Source organism: Lethenteron reissneri, chromosome 37 (assembly GCF_015708825.2).
Source record: "Lethenteron reissneri isolate LAM-NWPU_2019-01 chromosome 37, ASM1570882v1, whole genome shotgun sequence".
In the NCBI taxonomy this organism is placed as follows: Eukaryota; Metazoa; Chordata; class Hyperoartia; order Petromyzontiformes; family Petromyzontidae; genus Lethenteron; species Lethenteron reissneri.
Window position 1 is genome coordinate 556,904 of NC_083815.1, and position 19,194 is coordinate 576,097.

Below are 19,194 nucleotides of genomic sequence, written 5' to 3' on the forward strand. Positions count from 1 at the left end.
CTGGAGGGGAAACGTCCGGCCAACAGCCTGGGCATCTTCCGAGATCTTGTCGGAGCCAGGGTGTGTGGGCTGGAGTTCCGCTATGCGCGGCTGACCCACGCCGTGCCGGCCTTCAAGGAGCAGTGGGCGATGGAGGAGGCCGTGTGCTCGGTGGCAGATGACGGGGAGCTCTGCATGCTGATATGAGCTACCCGTCGGAGGCCGTCGGACTGCGAGAAGGGCTGCGTGCAGAACGAGAGAGAGCGAGAGAGAGAGAGTGAGCGAGAGAGTGAGCGAGAGGTGGGGGTTTACATAAAGCAAAGTTTAAAAATAAAAAAAAATGTTTACGAAATGATGAACGAAGCAAAGTGCCGACTACACCGAGCATCTTCTTGTTTCCACTGATCGTAAAAAAAAGGAGCGAAGGGAAGGAGTGAAGGAGTGATGGGAAGGAGTGAAGGGAGGGAGTGATGGGAAGGAGTGAAGGGAGGGAGTGATGGGAAGGAGTGAAAGGAGGGAGTGAAGGAGTCCCGTGAAGGCGATTAGCGGAGTCGCCCGGAGTGAGCGAGGTGACTCGGGGCCCCGTGCCGAGTGAACGAATTCGATTTTTGGGCGCGGCACTTCCCCGGGTCTCGCTCCGTGAAGAGGTTTCGCCTCTGTTCTGGCAACGCGACTCGGCGCGACGCCCACATCCCAGGGAGTTCCTTACCCCCTCTTCCCCTTCCTTCCCGGAGCCGTGATCACGAAGATGGACGTGGGCACAGAGAGCGAGGGCGCCTTGCTCCTTGCGGAGGAGGAGGAGGGGGACGAGGGGGAGGGGGAGGCGGTGAGGCGGGCGGGCGAGGAGACGCTGCCGGGCCCGGGCGAGGTGGAGGCGGCGCTCGTCACCGCCGCCTTCGTGGCCACGTTTGACGCGCGGACAGGTGCGGGGTGGGGGGGGGTCACACGGCGGGGACAGGTGCGGGGGGGGGGGTCACACGGCGGGGACAGGTGCGGGGGGCGGTGCGGGGGGGACAGGTGCGGGGGGGGGGGTCATACGGCGGGGACAGAAGTCACGGGGCGCCCGTCCCGTGCTGCGTGTCGGTGGTGTCGGTGGTGTCGCCCTGCGGATTGAGACCCGCTGGGTTCGGGCCACGAGGCGGCGGAAGGGGGCAGGCATCGATCTGGCGAACAGAGCAGAGTGACGCGAACGTCCAAAAGACTGTAAACGCCTCCTTCCTGGCTTTGCCATTCCTCCTCGCTCACTGCCAACCTCATCAGAACGTCAGCCCGTCGATGCGCGTTTCTTCTTAATTGTAAAATTAAAAACAAGCCACAATAGTGCAATTGTGGCCATGCAACCCAAATGATAGACCATCGAGTAAACTCGTAGAACCCCAGAGAAATACGCAGATATCCCTATAAATAGAGAGTCATAGATACACATATACATACATTAAAGACAACCCAAAGTATAATTGTGGCCGTGCAACCCAAACTATGGACCGCATACTAAACCCACTGTTGTCCGTGCCCCTTTGACGGAGGATGAACAGCAAAACGACACGAACTCTCTCTCCTGTTGTGCCCTATCGTCGTGGCCAGCGGCAGACATCGACTTTGACATTGAGCTCCTAACCATATCGCCAAACGCAAGAATAGAATTACATCGATCGGAACGGGGCTTTGTTACGGACTCGTGGGGGGAGTGTGGTGCGGGGTGTGAAGAGTGATTTGTGTCGACAGGGAACGGGCTGGAGTGGTGCGCGCCTCACGATGCAGCCCTGGTCGGTGTTGAGTTCAAGGCCATCGCGAGTGGAGCTCACAACATCACTTCTGACTTCACGTGCGGGTCCCTCACTCCTCACAGTCACTTCTAACTCCCAAGTCACGCACATCACATTTACACCTGCACGGTATCCAGTCTGCACGTCCCCATTGAAAGGCTTTGGGTCGAGGCCCGCTGGTGTAAATGAGCGCGCATTGCTCACAGCCGTGTGTGTCCGGGAGTCTTTGTGCATGTCAGTAAGTGAGGGAGCGGTAGTGCAGCGGTTAGCACATTGTGCTTACCGACCTTGCGACCCAAGTTCAATTCCCGGCTACCGACAATATCGAATATCTGAACCGAATTTGGGCTTTTTCGAGGTTGATTTAGCCTTAAATTAGTATCTGATGCGTGTAAATACACCACTGGGAAGACAAAGGCGGCTAGGCGTGGTGCTGGCCACCCACCTGCTCGTGTGTCATGCCGGCCTTCATTGGCGCTCACTAACAGCACATGCCTCAATATCCTGTTAAAGCCTACAAGGAGGATTTTTGTATTGCGTTGTATGTCCGTGTGTCTGTGGTGTGCGCAGGTATTTCCGAACGGACAGCGCCTTTGGGTTGGCTCACTTCCACAGCCGGCGCGTGGACAGCGGCCCAGAGCGAGGCGTCCGTGTCAAGTCTGTGGGGGCCCTGTCCCCCAGCTACGCCACCCTCGCCTTGCACTCGACCTTCCTCCAGGAGCAAGTCAGGTGAGAAAACAACCCAGCAGTTGCCCCGCTTGTTCGGGTAATGGCACAGCCGCCTGAGTGCGTGCTCATGCCACTGCTGACAGGAGGGTCTTCATTAGAGGGAGTTCTAGAGAGCCCAATGAGACGCTCTTTGGTCTACTCTTCCACGCTGGCCAGACGTCTTGGAAGAGGTGGGGGGACTCGGACGCAACCTGCAGTGAGGAACTGAGTCACCCTGCTACCGAGGGGACAGTGGTGAGTGGCAATCGAGCAAATTGCGCAATTCTTTCTGCCATGGCATAAGGTGGAAGTGAACCGGAGACCTCTGGTTTGCAAGTCCATTCCGCACGAACCACTTCACTACTGCTGCGGCAGCTACCTTCATTTCTCGGTGAATATGGGAAGCAGGAAACTCCGACGTGTGTGTTGCTCGAGACATGCTCTATTTGTGTGCGGCAAGCCCGTGACTGATTTTTCTAAAATAAAGCCCGTACTTGATTATGGCTGATGGTGATGCTGATAATGTTCTTGATGTGTGGAACAGGAGGCAGCTTGACGAGCCAGGGCAATACGAAGCCCTCTCGGAGTTCTACGAGCAATACCGAGCAGTGCTGCCCCTCACCACCGAGCTCCCCACCACCCAGCCCCCCTCAAGCCAGCTCCCCTCAACCCGCACGCCACTCTCCTGGGATCGTCCTCTTCTGCAGGTCCAACATGAACACCTCAGCCAGCCCCTTTCTTTAGACCAACTCAAGCTTGAGACGTCACCATGTGCAAAACCGTTGATGATGCCACCACCACCACAACCTCCACCCTACCACTGCGTTCTCCCCTCTGCCACATCCCACAGCTGCTGCTGCTACTGCACAGTAGAGAAGCACATTGACCTCCACGATCCTCCCTGGCCATCTCCCTCACCACCATCTGCCCTTATTTCGTCTCTTCCCCTTGGTCACCCAACTCGTGGAGACTGGCCCTCTTCCCGAGTCCTGCATGCGCGTCCTACCCAGTGCAGCCGTTTTTATCTGTATATGACATCACCTCTACATGATGCTACTCAGTGCGGTCGTTTCTGCCTGATCATATCTACACCACTCAGCCTGCTCCAATGCTTATCCTGTCTCACCATAAAACTCCCAGCATCCTTCTCAGACAGCTAAGCTCAAATGCCGGCAATTTCTCTTCAAGCTGCCAAGTTAGCCCAGCTCCATTGAGCACTCCTGCCTCAAATATCCTTCTGTTTACACTCACTCATCTCCTCTTTACAGCCCTGAGCCTGCCCTTGTGAGTGCCGATGTTAGTGCTGGGGTGCAGGACAGTGTGCAAATGTGAGTGTCGGTGCGAGTGCTGGCGAGTGGCGCAAGTGAGATACGAGTGTTGTGCGTGGTGGTGTTTGCACTGCGTGCAGGGCCACCATGCAGGTAGCCTCTCCCGGCTTGTGAACTGCTTCGGGCCGAGCGTGTTCTGCCTCTGGAAGTTGGTTCTCCTGCGCAAGAGGATGCTGCTCTACTCGCCGCCCCCGGTGGGCGGCGCGTGCCTCCACGGTGGGCGGCGCCTACACCTCCCCACACGCACCACAAACGCCTTGCCCATTACAACTGGGGGTGTGTTAACAGTGATTACACTGTGTATCAAATGTGTATTTTTGTTCCTGGGTAGTGTTATTTTCGTATTGCTTATGCTTCAAAAGTACAGAAAATGGCTATTATTCCCCACAAACTTTGATTTTGTGACCAGGACAGTAATATTTTGAAATTTACATATTTTACAAAACATTCCAGATAGATTCAGTGCTGAATAAACTTCTAGAATATTCTAGAAATTTCCATTAATATAAATAGTAGTATAACTACAAGGGCCTTAAGCCCACCAGTTCCGTTTAGTTCCAGCTGCCTAAGTGGATACATATCTGCATTTTGCTGAGATGGCATCAAGAGGCTGCAAGCATCCAGCAGACGCATTTTTCTGTCTGCGACCAATTTATCAAGACGAGCGAAAAAGTACTCTGTGGAAGCATCTGCTAAGATGTGTGAGGTCTACAAGGCATATTTCGGCATGTCTTTCCGGGATCAAGACAAACCCTGGGCACCTCATTTCACCTGCGAGCAATGCAAAAAAACTCTGGAAGGTAAGATGGACAATTGTTGCTCGGAATTGTTATAAAATTTGTTACAGTTTTTTACTATAAAATGTTTTACAATTTTCAATGTTATTGAAAAAATATATCATATATTATAAATGTTGCGAGAATCTCTTACACATTAGTCATGGGTGAAATAAATGTATTTTTGTAGGATGGTACAGAGGGGAAAAGATAGCCATGAAGTTCGCTATCCCAAGAATTTGGCGGGAACCCACTGACCACTCAAGCAACTGCTACTTCTGCATGGTGGACCCTTCCAAACGTCGGAATGGCAAGAATGCACCTATCACGTATCCGGACCTTCCTTCATCCATACTGTGGGTACAGGGAGCTCATGCCACACTGCCATGAGCTCCCCATACTCACTCCTCCGGAGAGCAGCCGTCTTTAGAAGAGAGCAGCAAGTCAGAGAGCAAGGAAGACGTTGTAGATCCAGATGACAATTTCAGAGGTGGAGCTGAGGAGAGAAACCCATACTACCCCAACCAAAATACATCAATGCCGAGCTTTTGACGTATAGGCTAAAGCAGTGGAACTTGTTGGATGAAAGTGTGCAAGTCGCAGATCAGAGGAAGCATCACCAACCTTTTTGCAGCTTCTTCACCCATCAAGATGGGTTCTGCTTCTGCCAAAATGTGATCAGTCTGTTCGAGGCAATCGGAATCGCCTGTAACCTGAATGAGTGGCGCCTCTTCATTGACAGCTCATCCAGGAGCCTCAAAGCCGTGCTGCTCCATAATGGTAACAAGTACCTGTCTCTTCCCCTGGCTCACTCGGTGCACCTCAAAGAGGATTACAACAGCATCAAGACCTTGCTGGATGCCTTGAAGTATGATGAGTATGGCTGTGAGGTCATCGGAGACTTCAAAATTATGGGTCTCCAAGGCGGTTTTACCAAGTTTCCTTGCTATCTTTGCCTTTGGAACAGCAGGGACACCAAGGCGCACTACTAGACAAGACTGACCACAGTGGACCGAGTTCTCTGTGGGGTGGAGCAACGTCAAGTGGGAGCCACTGGTGGACCCCCGGGAGGTGCTGATGCCACCACTGCACATGAAAATGCGCCTTATGAAACAATTTGTCAGAGCTGTAGATAAGGTGTCGGCAGCCTTCAAGTACCTTCAAGTCTTCTTCTCTTCGCTGTCTGAGGCAAAGATCAAAGCCAGTGTTTTCATCGGACCACAGATAAAGAAGATCCTGGAGTGCAATGAATTCCACAAGAAGCGCACTAGTAAGGAGAAAGCGGCTTGGAACAGCTTTGTCACAGTGGTTCGTGGCTTCCTGAGCAATCACAAGGTCAAAAACTATGTGGAGCTGGTTGAGAAGGGTGAACAACGGCACAATGGGCTGTAGGATGTCCCTCAAAGTCCATATCCTTGATGCTCATCTTGATAAATTCAAGGAGAACATGGGAGTATACTCGGCGGAGGAGCAAAGCGAGCGCTTCCACTAGGACAGTATAACGAGAACATGATGGGAGACTACATTTGGGGGCTGATTCGTGAACGTGATTTACAGAATAATCGCAAAATCTCCAAAATCGACTTACTTCTAAACCTTTTGTAGTAATTTTTTTTATTACTTTAGTATAAATACATGTACATTTTTATTCATGTTGTTTTTTATACTTTATGTGAACGAAAATGCACACATTTGCCCGTTTTCTCATTGAAAATAGGTAAATTTCCAAATATCACTGTCCTGGTCACAAAAGCAAAGTTTGTGGGGAATAATAGCCATTTTATATACTTTTTAGGCATAAGCAATTAGGAAATAACACTTACTACCCAGGAACAAAAACTGTGTTACATCGTGTTATTTTGCATTACAAGTAACGGCATGAAAAATCATCTGAAAAACGTGGAAGAGTAGACCAAATACCCTGGAGGCGCGTGCGCGAGCTGTGACACGACACAGATTTGAAGATTTTTTTAGGATTCAAAATGCAGGATGCCTCGGGAGTCCCGGCATGAGCTCGTTACGTGGTGCACACACACGTACCGTTTGAAGTGCAACTTAATTTTTTTTATTATTTAGCACGTTTGGAATTCACCCCATTATCATAGCGCAAGGCTTCAAGCAGAAAGGCGCTGTTGTGTTTCACAGACACAGGCTGCATTTAGTTCCACAGAAGGGACAATGTTGCCATGGGTAATGCCAATATTTAGCAGTGTCATTTTGAGAATTTGGCAATTTGGACCATGACGCCGGCACACAGCGGCCTATTAATTTATAATGACATCACATCCACTGAGAGGCAGACGGAGCATGTTGTATGGTTAATATCCCCACAGTATAACGCAGCAATATAATCAAGGCGGCCTTCCGGTTCAAACCTCGAACCACTGCAACGAGCACCGAACGCGCTACCGCTGGGCCGCACCGCCGCTCAGAACGACGCGAACAAGAACGCCAACAATCGCTGGCTAAGTCGCAGCCGCGAGCGCTCCATAAGTCGTGGTGTGTGCTCCGCACAGTGCTCTGCTGCTGCTGCCTGGGGAGCCACGGCCAGGCTGGGCTGGGCGCCGTGCCGCCCCTCAAGCCGCTCTTCTACGTCAGCGTGGCCGACATCGGTTCGCTGGAGTCGGAGGTCACCTACATCGCGTGTGAGTGAACGCACGCGCACAACAGCGTCCACGTGGGGGATGGGGGTATTTCCCGAGCTCTGCTCGTTTAGTCCCCGCGGCTACACTTTCAGTTGCCATCCCTTGGTGGGATAAAAGATTCAGAAGTGACACCACGAGCAGGGTTGAGCCTGGTTAATGCTGAGTGGAAGACTGCTTGGGAAAAGCAGGTGCTGTCGGGTCGGGGCTGGCTGCGAGGTGGCCAAGAGATGGAAGGACGGCAATGGATTCTTGAATTTATCTGTGGGGAGCTTTGAGTGTCGCCCCCTCCGATGTGCCGGGTGTTTTCTTCAGGTTCGCCAGTTTTCTCCTGTAATAAGCCAAACTCTCATTAAAGGAAATGGCCAAACATCCCATAAGAGCTTGGTTTCAAACAGAGCCTGGTCTATTTAGAGATCAAGTGTTCACCCCCTCGCACGTGTGGGTTTTCTCCAGGTACTTTGACTTCATGCTACACTGATTCATGGAGTTTTTCAAACATCCTTATATAGGGTGACAGAGCATGGGCAATTGTTAGGATATGTTCCCACTCATTTGTGGTTTCCTGCGCATCTGTGCAAAGATTGCAGATTAAAATTCCTACAGTATTTTGAGCCAATTTGCATAAACGATGTGTAAAATAAAATAATTACTCTGAATGCACCAGATGTGTCCTGGGTGGATCGTGAGTTGTGCTTGCAAACGCTTGGCTGCTCCTCTCGACAGGCACGACAGAGAAGGTGTTTGAAGACAAGACGGCACTGTACGACGTGTACGTTGACCGGCAGAGCCTCCGCTCGCACCACAGTCACCTGCAGGGCCTGCTAGCGCCTACACGTGCCGACCAAAGCCGCTACCAACAGCTGGTGACGCAGAGGTGCGCGCATCACGAGCACCACCACGAGCCTCACTGTCACGACCATCACTGCCGGTCACTTCAAGGCTCCGTGCACAGAGGCCACGTGGAGTCTACCATTGGGACAACCAATGCTGACTTAATTACCAATTACAAGGTAGTACTCATTTTAATGACTCCCAACCAGGATTTGAGCTTGCCACTTTCCGATTGCGAGTTGCCCGCTCTACAGCTGGGCCACCTGGCCGGCGGCTAAATTCAAGCAGCATACATCATCGTCACGAGACGGTGGCCTCATGGCAGGGCACGGTTTGTTTACCCGTAAGTGCGCTTGGCTGTGTGGGGTGCGCGTGCGTCATCCAGGGAGGTGGTCTCGACAGGCCGGGATGGAAGCCAGAACCTCGACAACGGATTCCTTCTAACGTACGTCGGTGTCATCACGAGAGCCAAGTGGAATCCTTCATCCCTTCACACTTGATGCGTCTCCTCTAGAAACCCGCCGTGCCCTGCTGTGGCACGTGTCTGTATTGCACGTGAACGAGTGGTTTATTTGCGGGTCACACGGACACGCGCATCTGGTGCCACCCAGTGGCTAAATCTGAAAAGAAAAATATCCCACAAGGACCGAGGTCTTTACCCCCGAGTGTTACCAACATCAAACTGGGCCACTCCCACCTTCACCCGCATCATTAACACCAGAGACATTGTCCGAGCCGACTTTTGTTGTGGGGCTTTAAATGAAGGAACATTTACATATGGTTGTGCAGTATTTCGGATTTCTTCTACAATGTGGTTGTTTTCATTCGTAATTTCTATTTGCTGCACCGTTTCACCGTTGATGCGGTTGCTCGTCATTGTGGTGAACCCAGGTCACTCTTGCGAATGAGTCTCACTGGGCTAGACAAGCACGAGAAACTCGACTGCAGTTGAAAAACGTATGGCTGCATAAGGGGGTCTTTAAAGAGCAGTTTCATGGTAACCTTGTGCTTGTGAGACTGTCAGACAGGCTACATTCGGCGTGGGTGGCTGCACTGCACAGCGATTCACATCAAGTGTGTGGGCGTTCTCTTTATCGGAGCGGTGGTGCAGTGGTTTGCTCGGTGTGCTATGTTGAACTTCTTTCGCACCGTACGTAGCCAACCGCGCTAATCGTAGGTGTGAAAACGGAGATGTTTGAGGACAAGACGGCACTGTACTATGTGCTATGAACCTGGCGACCCGAGTTCGATTTCTACTCACGGCCAACACCGTTTACGATTATCTGAACGAATTTCAACCTGTCCTGTGGCCTCCCTTAGATCGACTAAGCCTTAATTGAATACCTGGTGCGGTGTGGAAAACAAAGACGGCCGGGCGTGGTGCTGGCCACCCACCTCCCTGTGCGTCAGGCCGGCCTTCATAGGTGCTGCTCGCTAACAGTACTTTATCCAACAATCTATTAAGGCAACATGGGGAATCTTTGGTGTCGTGCTGAGCAGATTCTTCCGGGAGCTGAATGCACGCGTGCTGGGCTCGCTGGTGCGCCTGGCGGTCAGCGGTGTCCGCGAAGTCACCGAGTCGGACGTGTGCCGCATGGGCCTCGACCCCGTGGCCGACCGACTCTTCTTGGCCGATCTCATCGACCTCTACACCATCAATGTCACCATCTCCGCCGACAACCCCTGCTGCCCCTAGGTCTGCACGTGCTGCACCAGACAACGGATGCCGTGTAGGTTCGATTCCCAATTCGTCTTTGTGTGGAGTTTGAATGTTCTCCCCTTGCTCTGCATGGGTTTCCTCTGCATTCAGTTTCCTCCCATCGCAAAAAAACATACAATGTAACTATTGGACAAATGTATAATGCTGAAAAATCACCTGCAGGTTATCCCATTGAGATTTTGCATAGCAACATCACCCCCTACTTCAAAAACTTGTCAGAATGCTCCCGAAAGTATTGAGACTCAGTGAGGCATAAATACAAAATAGGCTCAAGCATGTGCAGTCGGGGTCTCCACACGCAACCAACGGTTGTGTGGCCCAACCGGCGAGGTCCCTGCCTAGCACATGATTTTTATGATTAACACAGCAGCTGAGCACAGGCACAGTGGCCTTGCAAACTCAGCTGCTCAGCCCCCCCCCCCCCCCCCCCGAGTCCCTGCTCTGGTGGCCGGGGGGGATGAGTGACAGGACGAATCGCTCCATTCCAGATGTCCACATGGCCTCGACATCGCAGGTGGCATCCGTCTGCACGTTGAGTGTGGAGGGGAAGGCTCTTCAGGACGCCTCGCTCTGCGGGGTACGGGCCGGGAGGCAGGGAAGGCAGGTCCAAAGCCCTGGATGCCTTGCCAACGAGATGTTTCATCGTAAGAGATTACCTGGGTGAAATATTTTATTTAATGAAAAATCAAAGGCAGCTAGAGTGTTTCAAAGGCAGCTTACAGAGTTTCTACTTTTCACTTGCTGGTTATTGTAGAGAGATTCACAATAAAATATAATTTACATTTTAACACACGCACCCAGCTCATTACCCCGACGCAGAGATTGGCAGTGCTCTACCCCCTGTGTATTACTCCAAATGAACTCACTGCTGCCCCGAGGACGAACCACCAAGATGTTTTCTGATGCGGCAGTTGTCGCGACATACAAGATAAGGGGCGGCTCTGCACACCGCTACACCGTTCCATGCACTTGCGAGCGCTGGTTCAGATTCAGCACGAGTTTTGGATTGAAATATTTCAGATTTACAGTTTTCTCGGAAGTTATCGGATAGTTCTGGATTATGTTAAGACATGTATTTACGTGTCACAATGGTGATATCACTTGATGCCACGTGCCACCAGTTTTAGCAGTAAAACAGCGGAAGTGACGCAGTGATACCGGCATCGTCACTTTCCTTTCGGAATAATCCGAATCGACGTTTTTATTTAGATCGTCTCAAGTATCACATCTTGGCCTGATCCTGAGATATTTTTGATTAATCTGAAAATCAGCTCACGACTGGTTTGGATGCTCTGGCTGAGCATGCACACTGTGCAGCTGGCAGAGGCTGCAGCACTCGGGCAACCGTAATCACCAAGTGTTGTGCTCGACTGACAGCTCCCGTGTCGTAATTACCCGCCCTGCCACTGCTCGAACACGCATTAGCACCGAACCAATTTGCACTCTCTAAACCACGACCTTGCTCAAGCAATTAAATCTTTAAATATTCATAGATTTATTTTCTTGATACAAATTGTACATTTTATTTCACGGAAACCCTTGTTTAGATAAAGTATTTGGTGACACCGCATTAGCAGTGGTGCACAAGCACAAATAACAACACTTTACCACCTTCTCTGTACAAAATATTAATAGTTTTATACAGCAAGGTGGCTCACACCTGCCGCTTCCTGACACGGACTTGACCAGCATCATGCTGTTGCATCAATCATGACCTGAAAGGGAATGGAGCTGAATTCACACCAGCTGCATGGTTTGTCACCTTTTCCCCGTGTCGTGTTTCGAAACACTGAGTCGTGCAACCACCGTCCTACCACATACTGCACATGAGTTTCAGAAATGACGTCATTCCCTGTAATTTCCCAAAATAAAACGCTGCACGACCTCATAATCCTCTCAATTAGAACTGCTTCTTTTCCAAGGAATAAACGTGCTACTGCTGTTGCTTGCGAATGCCTTGTGGCTCAATATGGACGCGGATGTTTGCCAATTGCCAGTGGTATGTCCAGACATTTGGATGTTACATGGACCAGTACAACGGTGGCTGAAAGTACAAGCATTGGTCCTCGCTGTCATACGGATTTGGGGCGGTCATGTGGCCCAGTGGTAGCGTGTTCGCAACTTGGTTATTACTGCGGGTGCATTTACGTGCCATCTGCGTTGCTCACAGCGGACATTAAGATCCCACGACATCCTTTGAAACGAGCAGGAAATTATATGTCAACATCGCCCCCTACTGTGAGACTGTGCCTGTGAAACAGTAGTGCCTTCATTCGTGATTGCCCTGCACTATGATTGTTATTATTTGTTATCTACAGACAAAATACTTCAAGAAAATCCATTGGTCGCATTAGCCATCCTGGGTCGTATGGGTAATGCATTTGTGGACCAGTGACACAAGGACAATGCGTCACCTCCACATAACGGTCAACCCATACAGTTTACCCATATTCTTGAACAGGGAAATTGTTTTCAGGTCCATACGGCGTACAGCCAATTCAATACGTGCAAAACAAAGTCTATTTGTGTTTCTTCCTTGTGATGGAACTTTGTAGGATGAGCGTTGAGATTTATAAGGGTACGGGGTGACCAATAAGGTCTGAATTGGTCTGTAATAAGATAGGCACTGATAAGGGGTTGACAGGTATGCCTCCCTGAAAAGACATACATACATTACCACAAAGGATTCAGCCAATGGAAGGGGAAGGCCAGAGCAGGTTGCCGGCTAGCCGGGAGGTGCTGTGGTCCGAGCGCTGGCAGGGTCGTCCGCTCGCACCTCCGCCGCAAACCGGGCCAGGGCCTCCCGCTGGGTTGGCCGGATGAGAACGTGCTGCCGCAGAGAGCGGAGGTGGTTGCAGGCCTCCTGCACATCCCAGCCATGTACCTGCGCACAGCCCGCACGGACATCACCTGCCACTTCACCGCTCTACTACTCGTCATTGTGGCACCCCAGCTCACGCTTGCAAACAAAGACAATCCGAGTCTCGAGTTCTCTCCTGGTTAAACAAAGTCAACTCGACCCCCTCGGCGCACGGCACTCAAGAGTGTACGTCGCAGGAGGAATTAATTTTACAACGCACCTCATCAGTAACTTTATTAAGCCATTAACGCGTGAGAATGCGAGGAGTGGGGGGTGCAGTGGTGACATGCCTCAGAGCGAGGAGGACCTGGGTTATATTCCAAACACGGTCGCCTTTTTGTGTTGCATCTGTTTATTCGGCCCCTGTTCTGCATGGCTGCATGGGGTTTCCTCCAGGTGATCTGGTTTCCACCCACAGCTAAAACACGTACAGTGTAAGTGTTGTTGGCCAAACATCCCAAAGCTTAAGAAGAGGTGCGGCGGGCCACGTGCCTGGATGAGGTAGGCTGCCACCATGGTGGCGCTGCGCGAGCGCCCGGCCTTGCAGTGCACGTAGACCGAGTGGCCGAGCGCCGCGTATTTCAGGGCGAAGGCCACGCCGTCGTGCAGCTGCTGTGGCGAGGGCACCCCCGTGAAGTCCACGGTGCTCAGCGTCAGCTGCTCCACGCCGGCGTCTCGCCACTCCTGCAGGCGCACACACAGGAGGAGGAGGAGCTGCTTGCTTGCGTGGAAGGGGCGGTCATTCATCAACAATTTTATTCGTGACCATGCACGTAATCATTCAAAAATACCAGAGTAGGTGGCACGTGACTGGCATCTACATCGATGGTGAAATGTCTACTGGATGTGGTGTGCCGGTGTTGGGCTTGAGTCGTCCTTAGAGACCTCGAGCGAGTTGCACAGGAACCTCGTTTCGTACGCCTCGTTCATAGTGATGACGCCGCGCACGTTCTCCTGCTTCACCAGCTGTGAGCAGAGACGCAGGCAGCGTGAGCGGAGACACGGGGAGCGTGAGGGGAGACACGGGGAGCGTGAGGGGAGACACGGGGAGCGTGAGGGGAGACACGGAGACACGGGGAGCGTGAGGGGAGACACGGGGAGCGTGAGGGGAGACACGGGGAGCGTGAGGGGAGACACGGGGAGCGTGAGGGGAGACACGGGCCCATGCTATAACCGCAACGACGGCACCCTCACGAGGCATGGTGAGTTCCTGTTCCGAAAAATGCATTGAAGACGTGATACCTCCCGTTTACAGCCACCGAGTCAGTAATAAATATCTCGCATTCCTATGGCGGGAGCAAATCTGTCCATAAGCCGATCATTGCTAACTTCCCCACAAATGTTTACTCATTGGCACTAACTGCATCAAACCCGGCGGGATAATGGGCCGAGTCGCTGGCTCCACTGCCGAGGCACCCGGCCAGACAGCCACGAGCAGAAAGGTGCCCAAAGAGGGACGCGGGGGACCTCGCCTGCTCGGTCAAGCCGCGCAGGGGCAGCGCGCCCAGCACCACGGTCGCGTCCACGCGGTCGAACCAGCGGCGGCGGCGCGGGCCCAGCACGCGGCACGCGAGCGCCGTGTAGAGCAGCGTGGGGTAGAAGAGCGCGCGGGCCGCGGCCCGGCAAAGGAACTCCTCGGCGAAGGGCGGCGGCAGCAGCATCGCAAACGCGGCCTCGCCACGAGGCCCCGGGGTCGCCACGAGGCCCCGCCCACTTGGCACGAGGCCCCGCCCGCGCGCTCGAGGCCCCGCCCACTTGGCACGAGGCCCCGCCCGCGCGCTCGAGGCCCCGCCCGCGCGCTCGAGGCCCCGCCCGCGCGCTCGAGGCCCCGCCCGCGCGCTCGAGGCCCCGCCCGCGCGCTCGAGGCCCCGCCCGCGCGCTCGAGGCCCCGCCCGCGCGCTCGAGGCCCCGCCCGCGCGCTCGAGGCCCCGCCCGCGCGCTCGAGGCCCCGCCCGCGCGCTCGAGGCCCCGCCCACTTGGCACGAGGCCCCGCCCACGCGCTCGAGGCCCCGCCCACTTGGCACGAGGCCCCGCCCGCGCGCTCGAGGCCCCGCCCACTTGGCACGAGGCCCCGCCCACTTGGCACGAGGCCCCGCCCACGCGCTCGAGGCCCCGCCCACGCGCTCGAGGCCCCGCCCGCGCGCTCGAGGCCCCGCCCACTTGACACGAGGCCCCGCCCACTTGGCACGAGGCCCCGCCCACGCGCTCGAGGCCCCGCCCGCGCGCTCGAGGCCCCGCCCACTTGGCACGAGGCCCCGCCCACGCGCTCGAGGCCCCGCCCGCGCGCTCGAGGCCCCGCTCACTTGACACGAGGCCCCGCCCACTTGGCACGAGGCCCCGCCCACACGCTCGAGGCCCCGCCCGCTGGCTCTGATTGCGGATTTCACCGCTCCATGGACAGACGCCCTCGCAAACGCGTTCGCTCCATTTGGCTGCCGCTGCTGTTCGTCCCGACCACCTGCTATCATCCCTTCCGGCCATGACGTGTCCTGCCCAAAACCATTGTGCTGCTTGCTGTCTTGCATCTACCACCTGTGTAAGTTATCCAAATCATCCGTTGCTGTTGATGGGCGTGTTACATTTCGGTGGACGTGGCTTTATTTTTTTAACACAATATTTTGAGGCCTTTTTGTTAAGTTCTAACTTCTTTGGAGTTCATTCCCATTGGACGTTTGAATGACCATAGCACTAGAAAGTTGAGAGACGGTTTCCATTTTTACCAGGGGCGGTTTCTTCATTAGGGCGATTGGGCGACGCACCACCAATGTCATTCAACCACAGAGTCACGCTAGCCGTCACTGTGCCTCTGGATATAGTCCAATCAGCGTCATGCTACGTTCTGTGGAGTACCGCCTCTTTTTGGGCGATTTCCCTCCGGCTGAGAATCGCCCCGAGTGGTCCCATAGACTTACATTCAAAGATGTTTTTTTTCGAACGGGGGGCACTGCAATGCATTCTCTATGGCTTCCGGGAGGGCTCGCACTAACGTGCTTACGTCATCATACGTAAGCACGTTTCATCCAACAAAATTATTTGTCGCCACCTAGTGGAATCTTTAATAAAAGAAACATGAGTGGATTGTATTAATAGTGAGTATAGGAACTTTATTTTTCATTAATATTAAAGAAGTGAAGTTGCCTTTACATGCTTAAGCTGTTAATTTATCCTTTGCATGGGTGGACCTTATCCTTATCAATCATCCAGACATTTGCCCCCCCTGAGAGATTTTGCAGGAGCCGCCACTGATTTTTACCATTATCTACATTTCATTCTCAATTACATTTTCAGAAAATATCTTGTCACTATGCATAACTTTATGGAAAGCGTATCACCTTGTCTGACTCCCTTTCTAATATGTTGGTACTTCACGAGGGTTCGTGGATCACACACATTTTATGAAACTCCATGGGCATCAAGGTGCTATACCCTGGGCTTGCCAGAATGCGGTACACGCCACCTGTTCCATCTGTATAGGGGAGTGTTGCCTCCTCGCACGCGTGGATCTTCTGTGGGTGCTGTGGTTGCTGTGGTGTCCTCCCAGATGTATAAACGCTCATTTATTTACTATAATGAGCCAAGAATGTCTGTCCCGCGCGTGACGTCACTCCACGTGGGCCAACCCCCCTCATTAATAATCATGAACAGGTGACGTCCTCCACATGGACCCCCCCCCCCCCCGCCATTAATAATCATGAGCAGGTGACGTCACTCCGCATGTAGCACCCCCCCCCCTCATTAATAATCATGAGCAGGTGACGTCACTCCATATCGAACAGCCCCCTCATTAATAATCACGAAGAGATGATGTCTTCCAAATGGGCACCCCTCATTAATAATTAGCGGGTGATGTCTCTCCACATGGGGGGGGGGCGAGGCGCCTCCTCCCCCCTCCTCAGCGTCAACTTACAACCCTCACGACAAAGGCAGAACCCTCACGTCACGCGACCCCCGTAACGCTATTTAGCATTGGGAGAATTGACATCTGCTGCTGTCAATTCTCCCAATGGGAAACGGATATTGTTCAGGGCCGGCTTCGCCCTGATCTCAGAGAGAATAAGATTGCTCCGATTTGAACTAGATAATTTAAACAAGCCTCTCCTGAAATCAAACTTAACATTGACGGAAAAAATGCAACATCTGATTGGGAACATGTAGATAACATGACAGCCTCTTCAGTCACCTCAATGTCAGCTAAATGCAAAGATAACCTGATTTCCAAGTTCAACCTCCTTTCCAAGAAGAAGCCAGATCCACACGTTGAAAAGAAAGAAATTGACAAGATTGTTATTAATCAGAGTACCAGTCTAATTCCCGACAGCCTAAAACCGGTTCTAGCTAAAGGGCTGAATTTCGCAGTCACCCCAAAACACATCCCAGTTGATGATATCATTGCCCAGGTTGACGTAGCCCTTAAAGTTTGGGACACATCACTGCAGATGTGGCAATATCGGAAATCGCTGCAATCCTCAAAAACGCCAAGACACCTATTAGCAACATCAGTATTCATCTTCTTGGTTCTTTCGGTAAAGTCACGTAGAAGGGAAGTAATAAAATAATAAAAATAAAACATAATAAAACAATTCTCACGACGTTTCGGCCACAACGCAAGCAGCCGTCCTCAGGTGAAAACCAGGTCCGTCGAGGCGACAAACCAGGTCCGTCGAGGCGACAGAGTCTGACTCTGTCGCCTCGACGGACCTGGTTTTCACCTGAGGACGGCTGCTTGCGTTGTGGCCGAAACGTCGTGAGAATTGTTTTATTATGTTTTATTTTTATTATTTTATTACTTCCCTTCTACGTGACTTTACCGAAAGAACCAAGAAGATGAATCCCTGCAGTCACGAAAGCTTTAAATCGAAACATCAGTATTGATGAGCGCTTTGAGCTTTCCCAATTAAAAAAGAGAGATGACATCGTCATCCTCTCAGCCGACAAGCGAAATGCCACAGTTATTATGGACAAAACCACATACAACAAAATTCAGGACCTATTTAATGATGGTAGCTATACAAAAATGAAAATAGATCCCACCAACAGTCTCGTTACGAAAACCAACAATATCACCGATTCGACATCTTTAATCAAACCAACCAAGCAGTTCTCCTTAAAACCCTCTGCTGCTAGACCACCCAGATTATATCGCTTACCAAAATCCATAAAGAGGGTACACCCCTTCGTCCTATCGTCTCCACCATTGACTCACCCACCTACAAACTGGCCCGATTTGTCTGAGACCTTACAACCATTCACTGGTAAGACCACCTCAGCTGTCCTTAGCTCACTTGGTATCGTTAATTAAGGACATCTCACTATCTCCAGGTGATTTGCTCGTTAGTTTCGATGTAGCCTCTTTGTTTACCAAAGTTCCTGTGCCTGACACCATTGCAAACATTGAAGACTTGGTCCAACAAGAACTGAATGCTGATGTACCGGCCCTGGTTAGACACTGCCTCACCAACACTTACTTAACCTGGAATGGAACTTTCTACAAACAAGTTGAAGGTACCCAAATGGGTTCTCCCTTATCTCCAGTTGTAGCCAATGTTTTCATGGAAAAATTTGAGACAGATGCCGTCCAGGCATCCACTCTACATCCGTCCTTGTGGAAGAGGTACGTAAATAACACGTTCATCATCTGGCCACATGGCCGACCAGCTCTGAACCAATTCCTCAACCACAAATTCCATACACCTAGCCATCAAATTCACCATGGAGATGAAGCTACCATCCTTGGATGTTTTAATCGAAAGGAGACCAGATGGCTCAATGGGACACTGTCTACAGGAAAGCCACCCATACGGACGCATATCTAAAACCCGACTCCCACCACCATCCTTCCCAGAATAATTCCCTCATCAAAACTCTACACCATAGAGCTCGATGCATTTCCGACCATCATCACATAGCCAGTGAACCAAAACACGTACACCAAGTTCTCAAGATGAATGAATATTCAGACTACACAATCCATAAAGCTGTCACCCCAACCGTTGGAAAAGAACCATCTGAGAACCCAATCAAAACCATCACCTTGCCATACATAGCAGGGGTCACCAAAAAGACCTCCAAAATCATGAGCAAACACAAGATCCAGGCTCGATTTAACACAGTACATAAAATGTGTGTTCTGGTCCCATCTGTGAAGGATGTGATCCCTGACATGCAATACTCCGGCATCTACAAACTAAGCTGTGTCTGCGGCAGTAGTTACATTGGGGAAACTAAGCGACATGTCTCGGACCGTGTTCGTGAACATAAGTCAGATCTGAAACATGGTAGGACCAATACCTCGGCCGTGGCTGATCATTGTTTTAATGCGGTGGGCTCACACGAAATTGATTTATCTAAGACGAAGGTACTTTGCAAACCCACTGGCTATCAATAAAGATTCGTTTATGAAGCCATCCACATATGCAGAAAGACACAACTTCAATCGAGAAGATGGGTATAAACTGAGCAATCATTGGAGGGACGTTATCAACCAGTTTAAGTCATAACTGGCTGTGATGTTCCCATCCTACCACCTTCCGATGTTAGTTATTTTCGGTTCTCTGATTTGACATTAACAGGTTAAATTTACC

General features: G+C 51.8%; 2 protein-coding genes across 4 annotated transcripts; one reads left to right on the plus strand and one right to left on the minus strand.

Moving 5' to 3' along the window:
- The first annotated feature begins 568 nt into the window (after positions 1 to 568).
- On the plus strand, positions 569 to 11,697 carry DENND11 (DENN domain containing 11). 2 transcript variants are annotated; one of them, XM_061566390.1, is made up of 10 exons: positions 569 to 902; positions 1,705 to 1,804; positions 2,316 to 2,474; positions 2,998 to 3,160; positions 3,862 to 3,997; positions 7,074 to 7,202; positions 7,926 to 8,076; positions 8,419 to 8,478; positions 9,534 to 9,729; positions 10,242 to 11,697. In XM_061566390.1, exons 1-9 carry the CDS (start codon positions 728 to 730, stop codon positions 9,727 to 9,729), a joined length of 1,269 nt encoding a protein of 422 aa, XP_061422374.1. In that variant the 5' UTR covers positions 569 to 727; the 3' UTR covers positions 10,242 to 11,697. The 2 variants fall into 2 exon arrangements, with proteins under 2 accessions (XP_061422374.1, XP_061422373.1); XM_061566389.1 differs by having other exon boundaries at positions 570 to 902; positions 9,534 to 9,763.
- Positions 10,244 to 14,341, minus strand: PTPMT1 (protein tyrosine phosphatase mitochondrial 1). Of its 2 annotated transcripts, XM_061566392.1 has the most exons (5): positions 14,086 to 14,341; positions 13,499 to 13,579; positions 13,106 to 13,297; positions 12,431 to 12,637; positions 10,244 to 10,375 (listed from the first exon to the last, which is right to left on the minus strand). In XM_061566392.1, exons 1-4 carry the CDS (start codon positions 14,272 to 14,274, stop codon positions 12,479 to 12,481), a joined length of 621 nt encoding a protein of 206 aa, XP_061422376.1. In that variant the 5' UTR covers positions 14,275 to 14,341; the 3' UTR covers positions 10,244 to 10,375; positions 12,431 to 12,478. The 2 variants fall into 2 exon arrangements, with proteins under 2 accessions (XP_061422376.1, XP_061422375.1); XM_061566391.1 differs by lacking the exon at positions 10,244 to 10,375 and having other exon boundaries at positions 11,225 to 12,637.
- Positions 14,342 to 19,194: the final 4,853 nt, after the last annotated feature.

Excerpts from the sequence above, each read along its gene's own strand:
- DENND11 (XM_061566390.1), top strand. The coding sequence starts at position 728 with ATGGACGTGGGCACAGAGAGCGAGGGCGCCTTGCTCCTTGCGGAGGAG. Across the intron at positions 3,998-7,073 it reads GGGCGGCGCGTGCCTCCACG|TGCTCTGCTGCTGCTGCCTG; the intron begins GTGGGCGGCGCC and ends TGCTCCGCACAG. Across the intron at positions 8,077-8,418 it reads CAACAGCTGGTGACGCAGAG|GGAGGTGGTCTCGACAGGCC; the intron begins GTGCGCGCATCA and ends TGCGTCATCCAG.
- PTPMT1 (XM_061566392.1), bottom strand. The coding sequence starts at position 14,274 with ATGCTGCTGCCGCCGCCCTTCGCCGAGGAGTTCCTTTGCCGGGCCGCG. Across the intron at positions 13,580-14,085 it reads TGCGCGGCTTGACCGAGCAG|CTGGTGAAGCAGGAGAACGT; the intron begins GCGAGGTCCCCC and ends CTCTGCTCACAG. Across the intron at positions 13,298-13,498 it reads TCCTGTGCAACTCGCTCGAG|GAGTGGCGAGACGCCGGCGT; the intron begins GTCTCTAAGGAC and ends GTGCGCCTGCAG.